This window comes from Lagopus muta, chromosome 4 (genome assembly GCF_023343835.1).
Source record: "Lagopus muta isolate bLagMut1 chromosome 4, bLagMut1 primary, whole genome shotgun sequence".
NCBI lineage: Eukaryota > Metazoa > Chordata > Aves > Galliformes > Phasianidae > Lagopus > Lagopus muta.
Window position 1 is genome coordinate 10,025,359 of NC_064436.1, and position 17,049 is coordinate 10,042,407.

The 17,049-nt window shown below is 49.7% G+C and overlaps 1 protein-coding gene across 1 annotated transcript; it reads right to left on the reverse strand.

Moving 5' to 3' along the window:
* Window positions 1-9,339: 9,339 nt before the first annotated feature.
* On the reverse strand, window positions 9,340-12,229 carry LOC125691898 (uncharacterized). Its single transcript, XM_048941838.1, has 6 exons — window positions 12,017-12,229; window positions 11,581-11,640; window positions 10,858-10,989; window positions 10,221-10,367; window positions 9,963-10,023; window positions 9,340-9,797 (listed from the first exon to the last, which is right to left on the reverse strand). The coding sequence occupies exons 1-6, from the start codon at window positions 12,179-12,181 to the stop codon at window positions 9,694-9,696; spliced, it is 669 nt and encodes a 222-aa protein (XP_048797795.1). The 5' UTR covers window positions 12,182-12,229; the 3' UTR covers window positions 9,340-9,693.
* Window positions 12,230-17,049: the final 4,820 nt, after the last annotated feature.

Sequence of the window (17,049 nt, forward strand, 5' to 3'; positions counted from 1 at the left end):
CCGTTCTTTTCTGCGATGATATTTGAATGCAGCTTTTGCCCAAGACCTGTGACTTCAGCTGCCAAAATCCTGTAGTACTACTGTGGTCACATCCTGTGACAGGAAATGGCTTGCAGGAAAAAAAAAAAATAACTGGCCACTTGGACTGCTTAATAATGTTAACTAAGTTTGTTCACCCTGGGTGTTTCATGCTGCTGTCTACTTATTTCCAAATGGATGCCCTACTCTGAAATATTCTGTAGGAAATAAAAGAAGAGAAATCAATGAGATGAACAGCTAGAGAGCAATGCTGCTGTCAAAAAGAGTCTTGAAGAGAACCTGAAAGAAAAGCTCACTGGAATGAAGCTCACTAAGGTACAAACTCTGCTTTATCCTTTAGAAGTAAGATTCTCACTTACCCACGTTGCCTGGGGAAGAGATCTGGGCTGGGGACGCTGCAATTTCAACCCTGCTTGCTGTTCCAGCGTATCTGATTCAAAGGTGGACTCCTCTGGCACGATGGAGCAGGTGAGTTTAGACTTCTCTTCTGGGGAAGAAAAAAACAAGTTGTCTATCTTAGGAGTTTCTTCTGTTGTGTGAAGCAAAAGAAGGCCGGTTGGGCTCAGCGTTCTTTGATAGCACGCTTAGCTGAATACCTTCTCTCCCTTATATCCCTTAACCAAAATAAAGCTTAAAAAAAAGTAAATAAACTTTATGCTTTTAAAGGAAGCTTTCTACTTTTTTTTTTTTTAAAGTTTCTAATCTCCTGCAACTGCAAAGAGCATCCTCCTATGATTAGCTCTCAAATAGCAGGAAAGGAGGTGGCAGGTTGCTCTTCCTCGGCGCTAAGTTTTATCGCTCCTCTTTCTTGAGTATGCTGCTGCAAATGCACAGCTTGAACCTGTCTGGCTTGGGAGGAGTGTTTGTATGCGAGCCTGAGCTGGCCAAGCCCTATCTGCTTGTAGCTGTCTCAATTAACTGTCTCTCTGCAGCCTTTGCTTTTAAGTAAGTCCATTCATAATTTCAGAATAGTGGTGGCTATAGCCAGAAAGTAAGTCCACCTTTTGGTGGAAGAAGTGAAATGAGAACTGTTTATTTATGTCCCAACTTAAATTTCACCCTTTTTAAATGAAGTATGAGACAACTGCTGCTACCAGACTAAAGTCTATCTTTGTTTCTTTCAGGGGTTTGATGGAAGGCTGGACAAGGCTGTGAGTGACCCAATCTACCTGTAGGTGACCAGGATAGGCACCAGGAAGCTGGACCAGGTGGCCTTGGATGGTCCCCCTTGCTCCCAGTGACTTGAAAACTGCATTAAGTCAGACAGCGCTTCAAGAAAAGGGAATCTTGGAGATATGCTAGCAGTAATTTAATGATGTCATTGAGTAAACTGTTTGTTTCCAATGTAGTTGAAATGATTACTTAAACTGTAAGAGCCAGGTACATTGATGTTAGTAAGAATGATGAATACTGTTCAGTTCACGTGTACAGCAGTAAGTATGGTATAGTTCAGATACCTTTCCTGTATAACATCCACGTGCTACTGCATTTGTTTTATACAGTTTTTGCATGGCTGTATGTTCATCAGAAAATGGAAAAAGACCCTGCTTTGTAACACTTAGCTGATTTTACACCTTTGTAATAACTTCTCTGACTCAATAAACTATTTTTACAGCTGTGGTAATACATAGCCTTGCTCTGGTGTGTCTTTCTGCCTTTTACTTAGTGAATGTAAGGTATAATAACTTAAGATTAGCTTTCGAGAAGCAGTCATACTGCGTTTGATAGGTTTTACTTCACAAATGCCTATTTCCCCAATGGTGCTCCAATATTTCTCCACTCCTGGTATTTTCCATCTTTGATTCTATATGTGCCACTCTCGGGTGTAGCTATCTAACTACTCTCAGGCTTAAAGCCTTTGTGCTCCAACTCCTTCTCTCTACCTTGTGCTATGGAGTTTCTCAGGTGTCACATTACTGAAATATCTTCTGTATGATGTGCTTTCAAAATACACAGCTGGCATTTTGTCAGAGTTTTCCTCACAGAATGTTTGAGGAACATTTTCTTTTCCCCCTGTGTATTTTAATGACCGGCACTTAATTAGAGACTAATGCAAAATAAAGGACTAGTTTTCCCAAACACAGCCTCTCCAATTCTAGGCAACAAGGCATCTTAGACTCTGGATGCCAGCTGACTGTATGGTTAAAGGAAAAAGTATTCCCGTGACATACCTACACCACGAAACAAGCACCTTCCCTGAAATTCACTAGCACGTTTTACAAACTTCTGCAGTAAGCTTTCTGTGTTTTCAAGAGTTGCTTTTGTGTCTGTTCAAATAAAAGCTCGTTTGCCACTATTGGCAGGCATAGCAGTTGCTGTTAGACCCCACGGGGGGGCTAAAGGCTGCCCTGCTCTTCTCTCAAACAAAAAAAAAACTGATGGGTCGAGATAGCAGTATTCACACAGATAAAGAGAAGGTGACTACTTCCAACAGTATATGTGAATGCATGCAGCTGTATGGAATGAATGCTAATCCGCTAATTGCTCACGGCACCAACCCACCCGTGCACAGCTGAATACCCACAAAGCGACAGACTCAGGTGAACTCTCACCCCTTCCGAAATCTTGCTGCGCGACATGGAACCCTATGGCCAGTTTAAGTTGCCTGTCCCCATTCTGTCCCCTCCCTGCTCCTCGGGCTCGTCGCTGGGAAAGGGGCCCTGCCTCTGAACAATACTACCGAGGAGCAACTGTAAACATTACTGAATGAGCACCACTGTTTTCCTCCTACAACCCAAATGGAGCATCAAACCGGGAGCTTTAAAATAAACATTCAGTCCCAGCTGCAACTAACACCCTACCTCTTGATTATTAAAAACCACAAGACATCAGCTCTGCTACCAAGAGACTATTTATGTATGTCCTATGTTCTTAACTGGCAAAAGTTGTTGTACAACAGGACACGTTGAAAGAACTACTTACAATTATACGAAAAGACAATGATTTGCTCTTCTCATTTGCATATTCAGAAATTTCCATTACAAAACCCACAACAAGCTATGAATAATATATATATTATATATATATCTCTCTCTCGCTGAACAAAGACCAGATCTTAGCAAATCAGGAAAAAAGCTTCAGCTGGAAGGGACAGCAAGGATTATCGAAGGCCAAAGCCCCGTGCTAAGATGCCACCCCAGAGCGCACCCTGAGATGACGTTAACAATATTGGGTCAGGGGTTCGATACCGGCACCGCTGCGGGATAGATTACAGGATTCATTACTACACTGCGGTCCTGCAGCGCCGCGTCTAAACTCTCCATTCCGAGCTGCCCACCCTCATTTCTGTTTCAGACGTTTCAAATACGATGAAGTCAAGCAGTTCCAGAACAACGGAAAGCAAGCTGACATTTCTTGCCAAGATAAAACCATTGATGGAAAAATATAACGCAGTTGGCATCTATGCTCAGGACTTCCACATATTCAAGGACTAAAGAAATAGAAAAAAAACAAACTCTGAGAAAGCACTGGCCGTGCCAATCATCCTAACATTACTTGGCCTTAATTACTTGGCCTTATTTCTTTTTTTTTCCCCCCCCTCACACTTCCAAGAAAAAGCAAGAGAGGTTCATTTCTTGCAGTAGGAAAGTAAAATCCAACTCCCACTCCAAATCCAGTTCCACCCGATGGTGCCGTTCCCATAGTTTACCTTCCCGCAACACAAAGGTGTGAGTAACTAAGTAACAAGATAACTATCCAGTTGAACCCTATCCACGGAGCTCCGAAGCCGTGCTCTTCGCGCCGACAACATTGAAGTCGTTACAGAACAGTTGCGGTGCTCGGCGTTCTGACGGTGGAAATAACCCAAGCGCGTACATAGAACGCTGGGTGAACGGCAACAAAGTTGCAATAGCCTCGCGAAGTGAGGCCTCGTTAAAGCTCTTGCAAAAGCAAAAGAAAAAGCTCCCTCGCCGGCAGCAAGTAACCGCTGGAAATTACCAGTTTCGGGGTAACGTGAGGGAAAGAGGAGAGACAGCAGAGCCACAAGATCGTGGGCTGCGGCGAGCGAGGGCTTGCTCAAAAGCAACGGCCTGAGCACATGAACAAGGGGAAAAAAAAACCCTACTTACCTTCAAAAAACCTTATTAGGCAGAGACCACAAGAGAAATGCTCTCTCCTCCTCTGCCGGCCCTGAAATGAGGACGGGAAGGGGTGCGCCCTAGCTCCGCCCCTTGTGCTCGCTAGAGAACATTGCCTGCACCTGAGCTCCCGTGGGTGGGCCCTGCTTTGCCCCAGGTGCTCAATCGCTGCTTCGGGCCCTGACTCGGCCCTTCTGCTTCATTAGCATTCAGAAGGCGTTGCTTCCTAATTATTTCATTGCCCTTGTCAGGTGATCCACGTCATTACAATTACAATGAGATCATTGTAATGTTAATCCAACATCGCGATTACACTGAGAGCCACTAAAACAAACAAACAAACAAACAAACAATAAAAGGATCTAAATCCATTTCCAACAGAAAACCTGGCTGCAGTTACATAGGAAGAAAATACTTCTGAATCTGTACTAAACGTACAGCCATGGAAAGTTACAAATGCAATCGAAAAAAACCATAATTACACCTACACGCAGGAATCGAGAGCGCTGCTCGAGTGACAGAATGCCCAGGCGCAAAACACTCATTTTCAACGCAGTCACCGCCCTCAGCTATGCGCCAACGCCGCAAAAGACAAGGCGTCCCTTTCGGAGCGACCCTCGTACTCGGCGTCACATAGAGACACCTGTTCCTTTAGAATTGGAAGGTCACAATCCCGCCAGTGCCATTTCATCCAACGTGTGTTCATCCCATTAACGGATGCTTTCGTTCGTTTCTGCATCTCAGCGACAGCCTCGAGAACCCAGCTCTAAAAAACCTCTGCTCCCCCTTTAACAGGCTTACACATATTTTAGCGACCTAATCGAAGCAAAGGAACAACAGAGTATGATTTAGGTAACTGTTAGACAACTAGAGAACCATCCGGAGAGCGGCTACTCCGTCTATGCACAACCTCCTTTTGAACAATTTTCTCCAAGAACACATTCCTTACATTCAGTTTCTTAACAAATTAAATACATTATTATACACAAACTTTGCCGATGACCTAAACTGAAAATTTGTTTCATGCAGTAAAAAGGGGAAAGGAGAAAAATTAGAAAAGGGAAAAAGGCGAAGGAAAAAAAAACACCGTCTACCACGCCTGACCCTTCCACCAACTGCTGCGATGCTCAAGTACTCACAGGATTACAGGGAGTTGAGGAAAACCGTATCTGACAGGACCCAAAAGCGCAGGGCTCCTCTCGCTCCTCCCGTCTGCTCGTCATAAGCCTCCTTTCCTTACAAAATCTTCACATCAGGTCCTGCTGTAAGACAACTTCGTAGCTCTGTGAAGCATGCCCGTACGGTTCAGTGCTAAAAGAAGCCACCTGCTTCCGTGTTTGAGTGTGAAAGCAGTATGGCAGCTGCCGGTTCTGCACTTTGAAAGCTCTGTTTCTTTCTGGCTTTCAGATGTATTTACAGCGACACATTGTAACAAGGACAAGCACGGCCTCTCTCACACTTTCTGAGCTCTTTTTCAGAACATTTTGCTCCCTTTGAGATGCCAATGACCTTCCCCACCCAAACCCCCCGCAGAGAACTGTCACACTGACCTATCTGTGCACACGCAGAATGGAATTGTAAACAGCAGGAGCGTGGAGAGTCTCTCTGATAGCAGCCTGTATTTTTTAAGGGACCTGGGGGTGTTGGTTGGTTGATGCTCGGCTGAACATGAGCCCACAGTGTGCCCAGGTGGCCAAGAGGGCCAACGGCATCCTGGCCTGCATTAGAAATAGTGTGGCCAGCAGGAGCAGGGAGGTCATCGTCCCCCTGTACTCAGCACTGGTGAGGCCGCACCTCGAGTGCTGTGTTCAGTTTTGGGCCCCTCACTGCAAGAAAGACATTGAGGCCCTGGCACGTGTTCAAAGAAGGGCAACGGAACTGGTGAGGGGTCTGGAGCACAAGTCTTATGAGGAGCAGCTGAAGGAGCTGGGAATGGTTAGTCTGGAGGAGGCTCAGGGGAGACCTCATTGCACTCTACAACTTCCTGAAAGGAGGCTGTGGTGTTAAAAGGTCTGGCCTCTTGTCCCAGGCTAATAGTAGAATCCGAGGAAACGGCCAGAAGTTATACCAGAGGAGGTTTAGCTTGGACATGAGGAGAAACTTTTTCTCTCAGAGGGTGGTCAGGCACTGGAATGGCTGCCCAGGGAGGTGGTGGAGTCACCGGCCCTGGTAGTGCTCAGAGGTGCCTAGATGACAAGCTACAAGATATAGTTTAGTAATAGCAATGGGAGGGTGGTTGGACTAGATGATCATGCAGGTCGTTTCCAACCTTGCGATTCTGTGATTCTGTGATTCTGTGATTCACTGAACTGCTGTAGCAGAGCCACTGAGACCAAGCAACAACTTGGGTAAGCACCTTCATCGATGATCCAGATAGCACTTCTGCTATACACCAGGCCAACCCATTTTTCTCTACGAAACGAGAACTGTCCGTGCCCAGAGTCACTTCCCGCTCAGAATGCATTATCACACTGGAACGGGCAACTCTGCGGCCCTTGCGGCGCGGCAGATTTGTCCTCTGGCTTCTCCTGCTCTTTCCCATCAGCACGCCCACTGCTGCGGCCCCGACAGGGCCGAGGAATAAAGGAAACTAGTTACTGTCAGGCATTGCTATGACAAGATGGGAAGGGAAGTGATAAAAGCCCCAAGAAGCAGTTATCATATACGTATCCCAACCTGCTCACAACCACAGTCTCCTGAGGAGCTCTTCTATGGAGCTCCTTCTCTGTATTTCCACGTAGGAAACGGCTGCAGCAGGTACTCCACACTCAGTGGAATGTTAACTCACAGAAACTGGTTGCTTAATTAATGTTGCATTACAATGTCTGATCAGCGAACAGCCTGCCAAGTAGCAAAAGTCTGGGAGGAGCAAATGCCAAGTTCGTCGCTCCTGGAGGTGCTGGGGATGGTGCCTACGTGCTGAATAGTGTCCTCCAGCTGCTACCGGGGAACGCTGGGGGTGAGGGAGCTGCTGCCGGGCTTTGGGGGAACGTGATGCACATGTGGAGCACCTACTGCATATAGCGCTGGAAGCTGCAAGCACGAATATGTTTTCTGCACTGCTACCCAATGATAGAAACTGCCATGGAACGGAGGTACAGTTTCCACCAATTTCCACAGTGCAGGTGTTTCCTTGCTCAAAACTCTCCTTCTGTAAAAGGACTTGTTGCATCGTACAGCCGTAAGGGCTCCAGGGTGCCGGTACCGTGATAGCGGTGCTGCAATCGCGCCTCTGACAGGACTGCAAAACCAATTTGCAAAACACAGACAGGCACTAGGAGTTGTGCAGCTGCTGCTGAACCAACTGCGTGTGTTTCTACAGTTTCTAGTTTCTAGTTTCTAGTTTCTAGTGTCTAGTTTCCAGCGCGCTCCTCTTCTACACTCCTACTTCAGAATAGACCGATAGGGCGACTCCTTCGAGGGGTCCTCGGTGGGTCTCCTTGTCCCCGAGCGTCACTGTCACTGCTTCCAGGCTGCACACATCGTTCGGTTCTGTCCTATCTCCCAGTATAAGGCAATGTTACAAAGCAATATCTCCACTGGGACTGCAGCATCCACCTGGGCACGGAGTGGTGGCTGAGCGGCACCGTTCGACAACAAAACGCTCCCAGCAAGCTGCTCCTTCAAAGGCAAAATGTGTCAGAAGACAGAGAATCAAAGCCGAGATGGTATAAAGAATCGGCAATCACACAAACCTCCCGGGGAGCCTTGCTCACTTTTAATCTACAAGGACAACAGTTTCTGTTACTCAGAGAGAAAAAACAATTTGTCACAGGCTGTCAGAAGCATCGGAGGGTGGGAATGCTCTCACGCGCGCTGCTTTGATGCTTGCTACACTGCAACAGAGAAGGCACGGCATCACTTTCTGCTTCATGTTGTGGCTTACTATGTTAAAGACAAATAATGTAAAACAACAGAGTGACAGACAGTCAGGTGGAAGCTCATGGTGGATTCTCACTGGCTAATTACCTGTAGTTAGCAGGCCCGGGGGTGCCAAGGGGAATCTAGCGAGGTGCCAGCTTCTGTAAGCAATTTTCAATATGCAGCTTAGGGTTTAGAACCATAAACTCGTAGAATTTCACAGGTAGAAAAGGACTTAAAAGATCATCAAGTCCAACCACAACCTGACAGTGCTACCCTCACTTTAACAGCCCTCCGCTAAATCCTGTCCCCTAGCATCACAGCCGAACGCTTTGTAAGCATGTGCAGGGATGGTGACTCGACCGCCTCCTTGGGGAGCCCGTTCCAGTGCTTAACAACCTTTTCTGTAAAGAAGCGTTTCCTGACATCCAACCTAAACTTATCCTGGCACAACTCGAAGCCATTTCCCCTCATCCTGTCACCTGTCACCGGTGAGAAGAGACCACCCCGCTCTCGCTGTAAGCACCTTTCAGGTATTGGAAGACAGCAATAAGGTCTCCCCTCTGCCTCCTTTTCTCCAAACTAAACAGCCCCAGTTTCATCGAAGCATCTGGGTTATTTTCCTAGTATAAGAAAGAAGACTTGGGTCTCTAGCAAAACAAAGTCTCTAGCAAAACAAACTCCCTCACCTGTTGGGAAAGGGAAAGGCACTCTCCTACCTATCTCCTTCCTGGAGCTACACTGCAAGCATGACTCACCCTTCCAGTAAGCGGGAGGTTACTGGAGTCAGGAGGTGAACCTGCCCGGTCCCACACGGCCGGAGGTGCCGGGTAACCTGTGCCGTGGGACCGGCAACCTGCTGCACGCTCAAAGCCTGCGGACCTACGTGCTACAGATGCTTCTCAGCCTACCTGGAAGCAAACCCTTCAGTGCAGGTGGGAATCTATGCTCCTCAGAAAACTCTACCGAAAGCTATGGCTCCTCCCAAGGTAGCGCTTAAGCCGAGATCTGTAAAAGAGCTCAGCAGAACACTTCAAACTTTCACTCTCCGAAGGTGAACTAGGTAAGTGACTCCGTATGAGGAGCTGCGCTAACTCAGCCCCTATCAACCTAGCCTTATCCTTCACAAATAAGTTGAATTGGCCCCAGGCACGAACGCACCCAGAGCTCTGTTTCGACAGAGGCGTCGGACTGGCACTGCAAGTCTTCCTGTCCTTGACGTGACCTGCCCCGTCCCAGCTGGAGGGCGACTATTCAGCCAACAGCTGAGCGTGGCGGATCCTTCGCGGACCCTTTGCAACAGATGATACAATGAGCATGGGAAGAAGATAAGGGGAATACACCACAATCCATTTCTTTTAAAAATAAATTGTCTTTAATAATTGAATGTTTACAGCTAGCGCTGCTAGACAAACTGCCAATGATTTCCAGCGAAAGAAGATACAAATTAAGTACAAAAGCCAGATAAAAAAGCTCACGCTTCACAAAGGCAGTGAGCTATTTCAGCTACACGGAGTCTGAACGTCCCCAAATATCTGCAGGTGCACTGCCATTTGCAGTGGCATCTTTGTCGGGCCTTCGATGGCTTCTCTCCTTCTGTGTGCATTTTTTAAAAGGCCCAGGAAAAGCACATAAAGATTTCAAACTGAAAAACTCCTTTCATCCATCTCACTGTACGTCTCGATGAGCATCTTTAGATCAGTCCATCACTTTTTCAAGCCATTCTGATGTATGGCGGAGGCTTGGATGCATCTTCCTCCGTGTCACAGTCCTCTGCTGGAAACTTAGTCGGGAAGTTAAGAATGCCATCCCCAGCACCTGCGTGGGGAAGGGAGAGGAAACTGTTAGGTGTCGTAGCCCTTTGCACAAACTCCAGGGTCCCTGCTCAGAATATTTTGCTTATGGGGATTTGCGGCGCATTCAGGACCTTCCTTCCGTAACCCCAGCGAATGCCCAAATACGCAGATCAGAAGAGTTACTCACTCTGTACGGCGCAAACCATTTCCACGGCCTGAGTCTGGTCGTCACAAGGCTGCAACCATTCCTACGAAGGAGAGAACCCCATCACAAACCTCATCCTGCGAGCTGATAAGTAAGAACTGGGAGGCAGCAAAAGGAAGGACGGAAAGCTAAAGTCCTTCTGACACTCCCCTCCCTTGGCAGCACTGGAGGAGGACGGCCGGGGCAAAGCCGAGGCAACGTGAGCGTGCAATAACACGGAGCTCTCAGCCCCGCACTCACCATCCCAGTTGTGCTGTCGTAGCAGGAGCAGCGAGGAAGACTTCGACACCCCAGGTAGGTGATGATCAGCACGACAACGGCGCTGCAGACGGACGCGATTAACATTGCGATGTTAGCACCCTTGACAACTTTATTCAGAACGAACTTCTGCAAGCAAAAAAGGAAACGTTAGAGCCACGTTCAGATGGCGAAGATTTCCACCAAAATTCTCTAGATACCGTAAGAGAGCCGTGATCACGCATCGGGGTCGATTTCAGGTCAGTGTTCTTTAAAACCTTTCTTCTATGCTCTGAGGAACGAGCCAAGCTAAGCGCTCCGGTTTAACGCGTTGCAACAGGAGGAACGAGCTGTTCCTTGTCACGCTATGAGATACGTCTGGCTAGGCTGCGTCTCCCCGTCCTGACGCTCGGCTCAGACCTGACAAACAGCTTCACACGCCTCGGATGTACCCGTACACTGTTCAGAACAGATGCGATGTGCAAAAGGGCAAACCAACTCACCCCTAGGACAAACCCAACCCTTCTGCTGCGGCGTCGGTGCTTACCAAGCTGACCTCGCTGCGTTGGGGTGCATGGCCCGTCAGCGGGCCGCGGGAAGCTGCACGTCAAGGACAGCCACGAGCTCAGGGGACACTCACCGTATGCACAACGTGTACCGGGTGAGAGCTTGGCTCCTCCTCTTCTCTGTAGGACAGCGTGAGGGAGCTGTAAACTATGACAATGAGGATGGACACGCAAGACAGCATAGATGCTGCTACCAGCACGTTCACCTAGGCAAAGAAACGAAAGGAGAATCAGAAAGGGAAAAGGAAAGTAACGCAATGAACACAAACAGAAGGGGCCAGCGCGCGGCAGGTCCCAGACTTTGACCTGCTGTAACGCTAGGAAGGATCCGGTAGCAACAGTTGGGTGGAAACCAAACACAGCGCAATAAAGGCTTCCACGGGACCGAGATGCTGAGATACGGTCGAGTCCCGCATCCCGCCCCCCGGCGGGAGCGGGGCTGAAATGCGTCCATCTGAAAGGGCTCTGAGGAACCGCATCCCCCTTTAGGGCTAGGGCGGCTTGAGACGACCACCCGGGAAATGCAGCTTAATGCCGGGCAGCGACCAAATACAAATGAACGAGTAAATGAACAACACAAGCATTCTCGAGCGTTTTCGGCAGATTTGGGTTACTGGAGCCTGCCAGAGCTCACGTTACACCTTAGAAAGCAAACGGACATCGCGTCCTCCTCCTTCCTACAGATGCGGCCCTTCCCACGAGGGCCATTCTAAGACCCGGGCACCGCAGGGTGCGGAGGCGGCCCCCGCACGGCACCCAGCCCCCGCCCCATCCGCACGCCATGCCCCGTAGCTTACAAGGACCGGGTTCTTCCTCTGAGAGGAAAACAACGCCAGGACGCCCGGGACTCCCATGACCTGCAGCGCAGAAAAGGAGTCGGTGATAAGAGCTGACGACGGGAATCGGGTTGTGAAGATAAAGGGCCGAAAGGCGCTCGTTTGCAGGGTCGGGCTCCGAGGAACGGAGGGACGGAAGAGCAGCCCGCCCGCGGTGCTCCGCGCCGAGGCCCGTCCCGGTGGCGGCCTGCGGGGGGCGGCGGCCGCAGCGGCCCCGCGCTCGGCATCGCCCGGCAGAAGCGGCTCTCGCTCCGTCGCGCGGAAGTTCCGCCCGCGGCACCGCCCGGGTTCTGAGCGGGAAGCCGGGGAAGGGCCGGCGAGGAGCCGCGGCCTCCCCCCCCCCCCTCGGAAACCGCAGAGGAAACCGCGAAGGGTAGAAAGCGGAGCGCCGCGTTACCATCCCGGCCCACACGGGCGCTCTGGTTCTGCCCAGCGGCGACTCGCCCCCGAACATGCCGTCGACGAAGCCGCTGACGACGCACAGCGTGCTGAAGGCCACCTGCAGCAGCCCCAGCAGCACCATGTTGCGCTGGTTGAAGATGAAGTACCGGTAACGATCCATAGCGCTCCGGCGGGGCGGAGCGCGGCCCCAGGGGGCGGCCCTGCCCGTCAGCCGGCCCGGCCCTCGGTGCCCGCGGCGATAGGCGGCGCGCAGCAGACACGGACAGACGGCGTTGCTGTTGAACGTTTTAATATCTGCATTGCCTCCGTAGCGCAATTAAAGCGATCTTTAAAATTCACTTATAACAAATGTTTCTCGAGTCTGTGTGTTGTTCGTTTGTGTTGTTTTTTTTATCTTTTTTTTCAAACCCCAGAAACGTTTTATTGTTGTTGTTGGTCTTGCTTCCTTGCACATACACCCAAACACACTATAAAAACCTCATTCGTAACATCAAAGGAAGGGCAATCGTCAGTCATGTAAACATCTTTCTTAGAGTTATCCATTTTTAAAAGTCATGAATAAACCTACAGATGTTCGGTAAGGCTCGTAGTTCGAGTACAAATGTCATAAAACACCTATCAAGTACTGTATACAAGTTATATACGCCGGGGTTAACTGTGAACACGCGTGTAAGCTCACCCCAAGGATTATTCCTTAGCACTTAGTTCTGAAGAACTGAGAGACCCAGTAAGTATGGGCTACAGAGTATTAAAACGGCAGAAGGCCCCGCAGAAACCGTCGAGCGACACGCAATTTTAGTCTGCATCTGAGCTCGAGAGTTCAACCCAGCACGGTTACAGTAGGAAAAGATGTACAGGACGAAACTGCGGAAAGGAGAGAAGGCCCCGCTTGCACGGGGCCGGCGTGGGGCAGGAGAGCTATGTCCTGAACGTGCGACGGGCCTCCCTGTTGCCGTGAGTTATGGCAGCCACACGGGATGCTGGATAAATACTTCCCCGAACAGCAGAAAGGACCGCTTGCAATTGTAATTTGCAATAACTGGTTGCTTCTCCCCTAAAGAAAAAAAAGAAGTCTACTGATCAGTAACCAATTACAGTTGCATCTTACAAAAACACATCCTTTTCAACTCTGTTTCGTCTTACCGGAACTTATTTTCTTGTAAAATACGCATTCTACCCAGAAAATATTTCATACAAACATCCTTTTACGTATAAATACATTAAAACTTGTGAAGAGGGTCTTCCCGCACTCGTGATGTTATGGCTTGAACATTTAATTGCTTTCAATTTTTTGTACAGAGTTCTCCCGGGAATGAAAACAGCAAAACCCAACAGCAGTTACAGTAAAACTGAGAGAGAAAGGGCAGCAGCTTCGATTGCCTGAAGACAGAAGAGCGCCAAGAGGAGGGTCCATTCAGCTGACAGTGACCTTAGTGTTCAAAACCTTTGATCTGGGGCAAGTAAACATGCACTCAATCTTGCACCTTGTTGGAAAAAAAAAAAGAGAGAAAAAAAGAACAAAGCAAATTCTCTACGAGACTGTTCCAGAAATATAGCCCTCAGGTTTGCGGTACACGCAGCACAAGGAACGAGCTCTCCCCACGCGCAGATGAGCACGATGCCCACGTACACCCGCAGGCAAAGCTGCTCCCAAGCCCGCGCTGCTCACCCGCACGCCCTCGGCACAAAGCAGTGCGCGCTGAGCGAGGAGGCGGCGGTGGCCACAGCACCCCAGCATTTAAGGAGACACTGCTACAACACTGTTTTCAAAGCAATTTTCTTTTTTTTTTTTTTTAAATGCTCAGAAGTGAATTCCTCGGACGCCCACAGCAGCTTCGGCATTTCTGCTGTGCGTGAGGAAACCGAAGCGGTGGGCAACAGCTCTGTACAACTCGTCACCTCATCACAACCGCAGCGTTTGGCCACACGCTGCGCGCTGCTACGAAAGGCCGAAAGAAATCATCGAGGCACGATTCCGGGCCAGGCACCGTGCCGTACAGTCTGGGCACAACCAAAGCAGCGAGCCCAGGCTTCGAGCAAAGGACGACTGCCTGCCAGCTGCAAACAGCGATGGGGACAACGCAGCAGTGCAGGAGGCTTGGAGAGCCAAGCACGGAGGAAATGGACAAGTGAGGATTTCCACCGCTTCTCGGCTCCCGGTACCGAACACCAGCTCCTCCAGCGTGTGGCACAGGGCGAGAGAGCCTTTGGTGGCACGCCTGCTTGCATGCCGGCCCAGAAACACAGCAGCCCTGAGAAATAAACCACAGCCACTGCCGACTGCGTGCGTCACGAGTAAAAGCTCTGCGCCTAGAAAGGCCCAGCCAGAGTCAGCTGCCAAATCAGTCCCAAAATCCACAGCCTCAGTAGGCAGAGCACCACATCCCCAGCTGCCCTGAAACTGGCCAGAGTCACCTCTTGCCTCCCTTCAGCTGCACTCGGGACAAAAAGTAAGGCCCGTGCCAGAAGGCATCGTCGCAGCTGCTGAAGAAGCCAAAGAGCGACCAGAACCATCGCTCCGATGGCTGCAGAATCGTATATGTGTATTTCCAGGACTCGATTTCTGAAGGCTAAGGTGTTTTTCTGATTAATACCAAAGAATAGGAAAAAAGTTTTTTCACATTTGCGAAGGAATGTTACTTCTTCCAGCAGATCCCAGAGAGTCACGGAATAGCAGCAGACTCGCTAGGAGAACCCATCTCTAGGCCTAAGCCCTTCTCCCTGTTACCCACAGGCGCGACCCAGCAGGCAGCTCTCAGCTAAAACTGACTCACATTCTCATTTCCAAGGTAAACCGCTTCTCCGGAAAAATAAACTTTCCTGCTCTTGGTGACAAAACACAGTGCTGCCACAGGAGGAAAAAAAAACAACAAAACAATAATTAATTTCTTTAACCTCTCCAAAGAGAGGGTCAACGGCCTATAACACAGGTTGATACGGGCTCCTTCGCACGAAGGAACTTGGGTAACGACCCTCAAATTGTACAGAAGCCACCGGCAGGTGTGCAGACTTAAGGTGGAAGTTGGGAACCGACCCGTACCTGAAAAAAGCAGCAGTAATAAAATCTCTTAAGCCATCCTCTAGTCACAAAGAGTACACCGTGATCCTCCCGGTCATCCAGCTGCAGCTGACAGCTATGAGCTCTTCTTCCAGCTTCTGCTCCGACCGAACAGGACCCGGGCCAGACTCTCAGAAGTAGAGTTTCTTTACTTCCTGTGTTTTCACAAATAGCCACTGATATTCGATAACTGAAACAAATCGCTTTGCAAAATAAGTATTTCATCCGCTTCCAGCTGAAATCAAGCTCCCTGGTGGGTCTCGCAATGCTACTGGCAAGCAATTTGGCTAAGCTGGTCTTGCTATCCAATGAGCCCCGGAAGCTGAGCTGCAAAATGCGTGGACCAATTTAAGGCATCGCTCGGAGTTACGTAGTTAACCTGTGTTTCGACCTGAGGTTGCCACGACACACCTCCCAGAAACCCCCGAGTGACCCGCTCAGCCGCGAGCCCTTTTGCCGTTCCGTGGTAGAAACCGTCCCATCCACCTCTACGGTAACAGACCGCAAAGAAAGAGAAAACACAGAAGAACCCAAGGGCTTGGTCCTGAATCGAGCCAAAGCGGCTTTATAATCGCAACTTTTATCCCAGGTCTGACACTGAGGAAGGGATCTATAGGAGGACCAAGAGCGGAGAATAACACCACAACGGAGCTGACGCAAACAAAAGCTGCAGCATGTTAGCTGGCTGTAAGCATACACAAGAGCGAGAGCGTTGGCTTGGCGAGCACTGAAGCAGGGGCTTTTGAGAACGCACGGAGACATCCGAGTGCCTTCTTTTCGTGGACTTCCCTATTTCACGACGCACCCGCCGATGTTATCTCCAAACCCTGTGTGCTGAGAGCACCCCTCTCTTCTGCCTCTCTCTATATTCACGCGATAGGAAGACAGACCAACCTATCCAAACAATCAGCTCTGCGTGAAGAGGTGACGGCCGAGGAGTCAGACCGATCGGCAAAGAAGCCAAAGGAGCTCAAGAGATCATAACCTTTTAAGCACAGTTCCCTAGCTGGCATTAAGAGGTGAGCAATCCAGAGTAGGCTACTGAGAAGGAAAGCGGGTTACTGTGGAAGGAGTTGCCCTCTGCTCACAGCTGCGTATAGCCACATACAACGTCCCTCTCCTCTTCCTTGCACTTCAGCGCAGCGCCAAGCTGAAACAGCCCCGATCCAAAACAACAACCTGTGGGAAGCGGGGGAAAAACAAATTAAAACAACAGTAAAAACACGGATTTCTCACTGAGGTCGATTTGCTGAAGCTGTGCCGCCAACCGCCCTTGGACAATTCTCCCTCACCTGTGAGGCTCAATTCTGTCTCTCCGCACGCTGGGCTGAGCCCTGGAGGCATCGCCTCCGCTGCCTCGGACCGACCAGCGGCGGAGCTGCGGCATGAGTCTCCGGCTGCGTTGGAGCTCACGCTCCGCTCGCTGCTGGAAGAGCATCAAAAATCCCGTGGAGTGCCTGCACCCCTCCCTGGCACACAGACTGTAGCTTTTGTGTAAGATTCAACAGAGAAGTGCGGAAAAAGTGCTCTGTGGTTGCATGCAGGAAAACAGCAGAGCCCCAGGTTTGAGGTCTGCGCTCGCAATTCCTACCGCAAGTCAAGATTCTCCGAAAGAACTCGTGGCAACCTCCTTCCACCTCTGCCAACGGTCCGACGGCTGGCTCCTGAGGCAGCCAGACGCTTGCAACCGTTCAAGCGACCAAATGCTGCAATAAAAGGTGGGTCTGATTCCCAAGCCATCTATGTTACATATATACAAACATTGTAAACTACGAACGTTTAGAGAAAGCGTCGCAAACGCATTTCACTTGTCGCTAAACTGCTAAGCCCCGAAGAGAACGTCGCAGTCCCAGATGGGCTCCGGCATCCAGACCGAAGTGACCGTAATTTCTCTCTTGTACAGCATAGGCAAGACGGTATAGCATCCAAACAAAATGAACAACTCCCCTATCCCTGGAAAACACCAAAAC

Coding starts and splice junctions, on each gene's coding strand:
- LOC125691898 (XM_048941838.1), bottom strand. CDS start 12,181: ATGGATCGTTACCGGTACTTCATCTTCAACCAGCGCAACATGGTGCTG. Junction 11,641..12,016: donor CGCCCGTGTGGGCCGGGATG/GTAACGCGGCGC, acceptor TCTGCGCTGCAG/GTCATGGGAGTCCCGGGCGT. Junction 10,024..10,220: donor ACGACAGCACAACTGGGATG/GTGAGTGCGGGG, acceptor TCTCCTTCGTAG/GAATGGTTGCAGCCTTGTGA.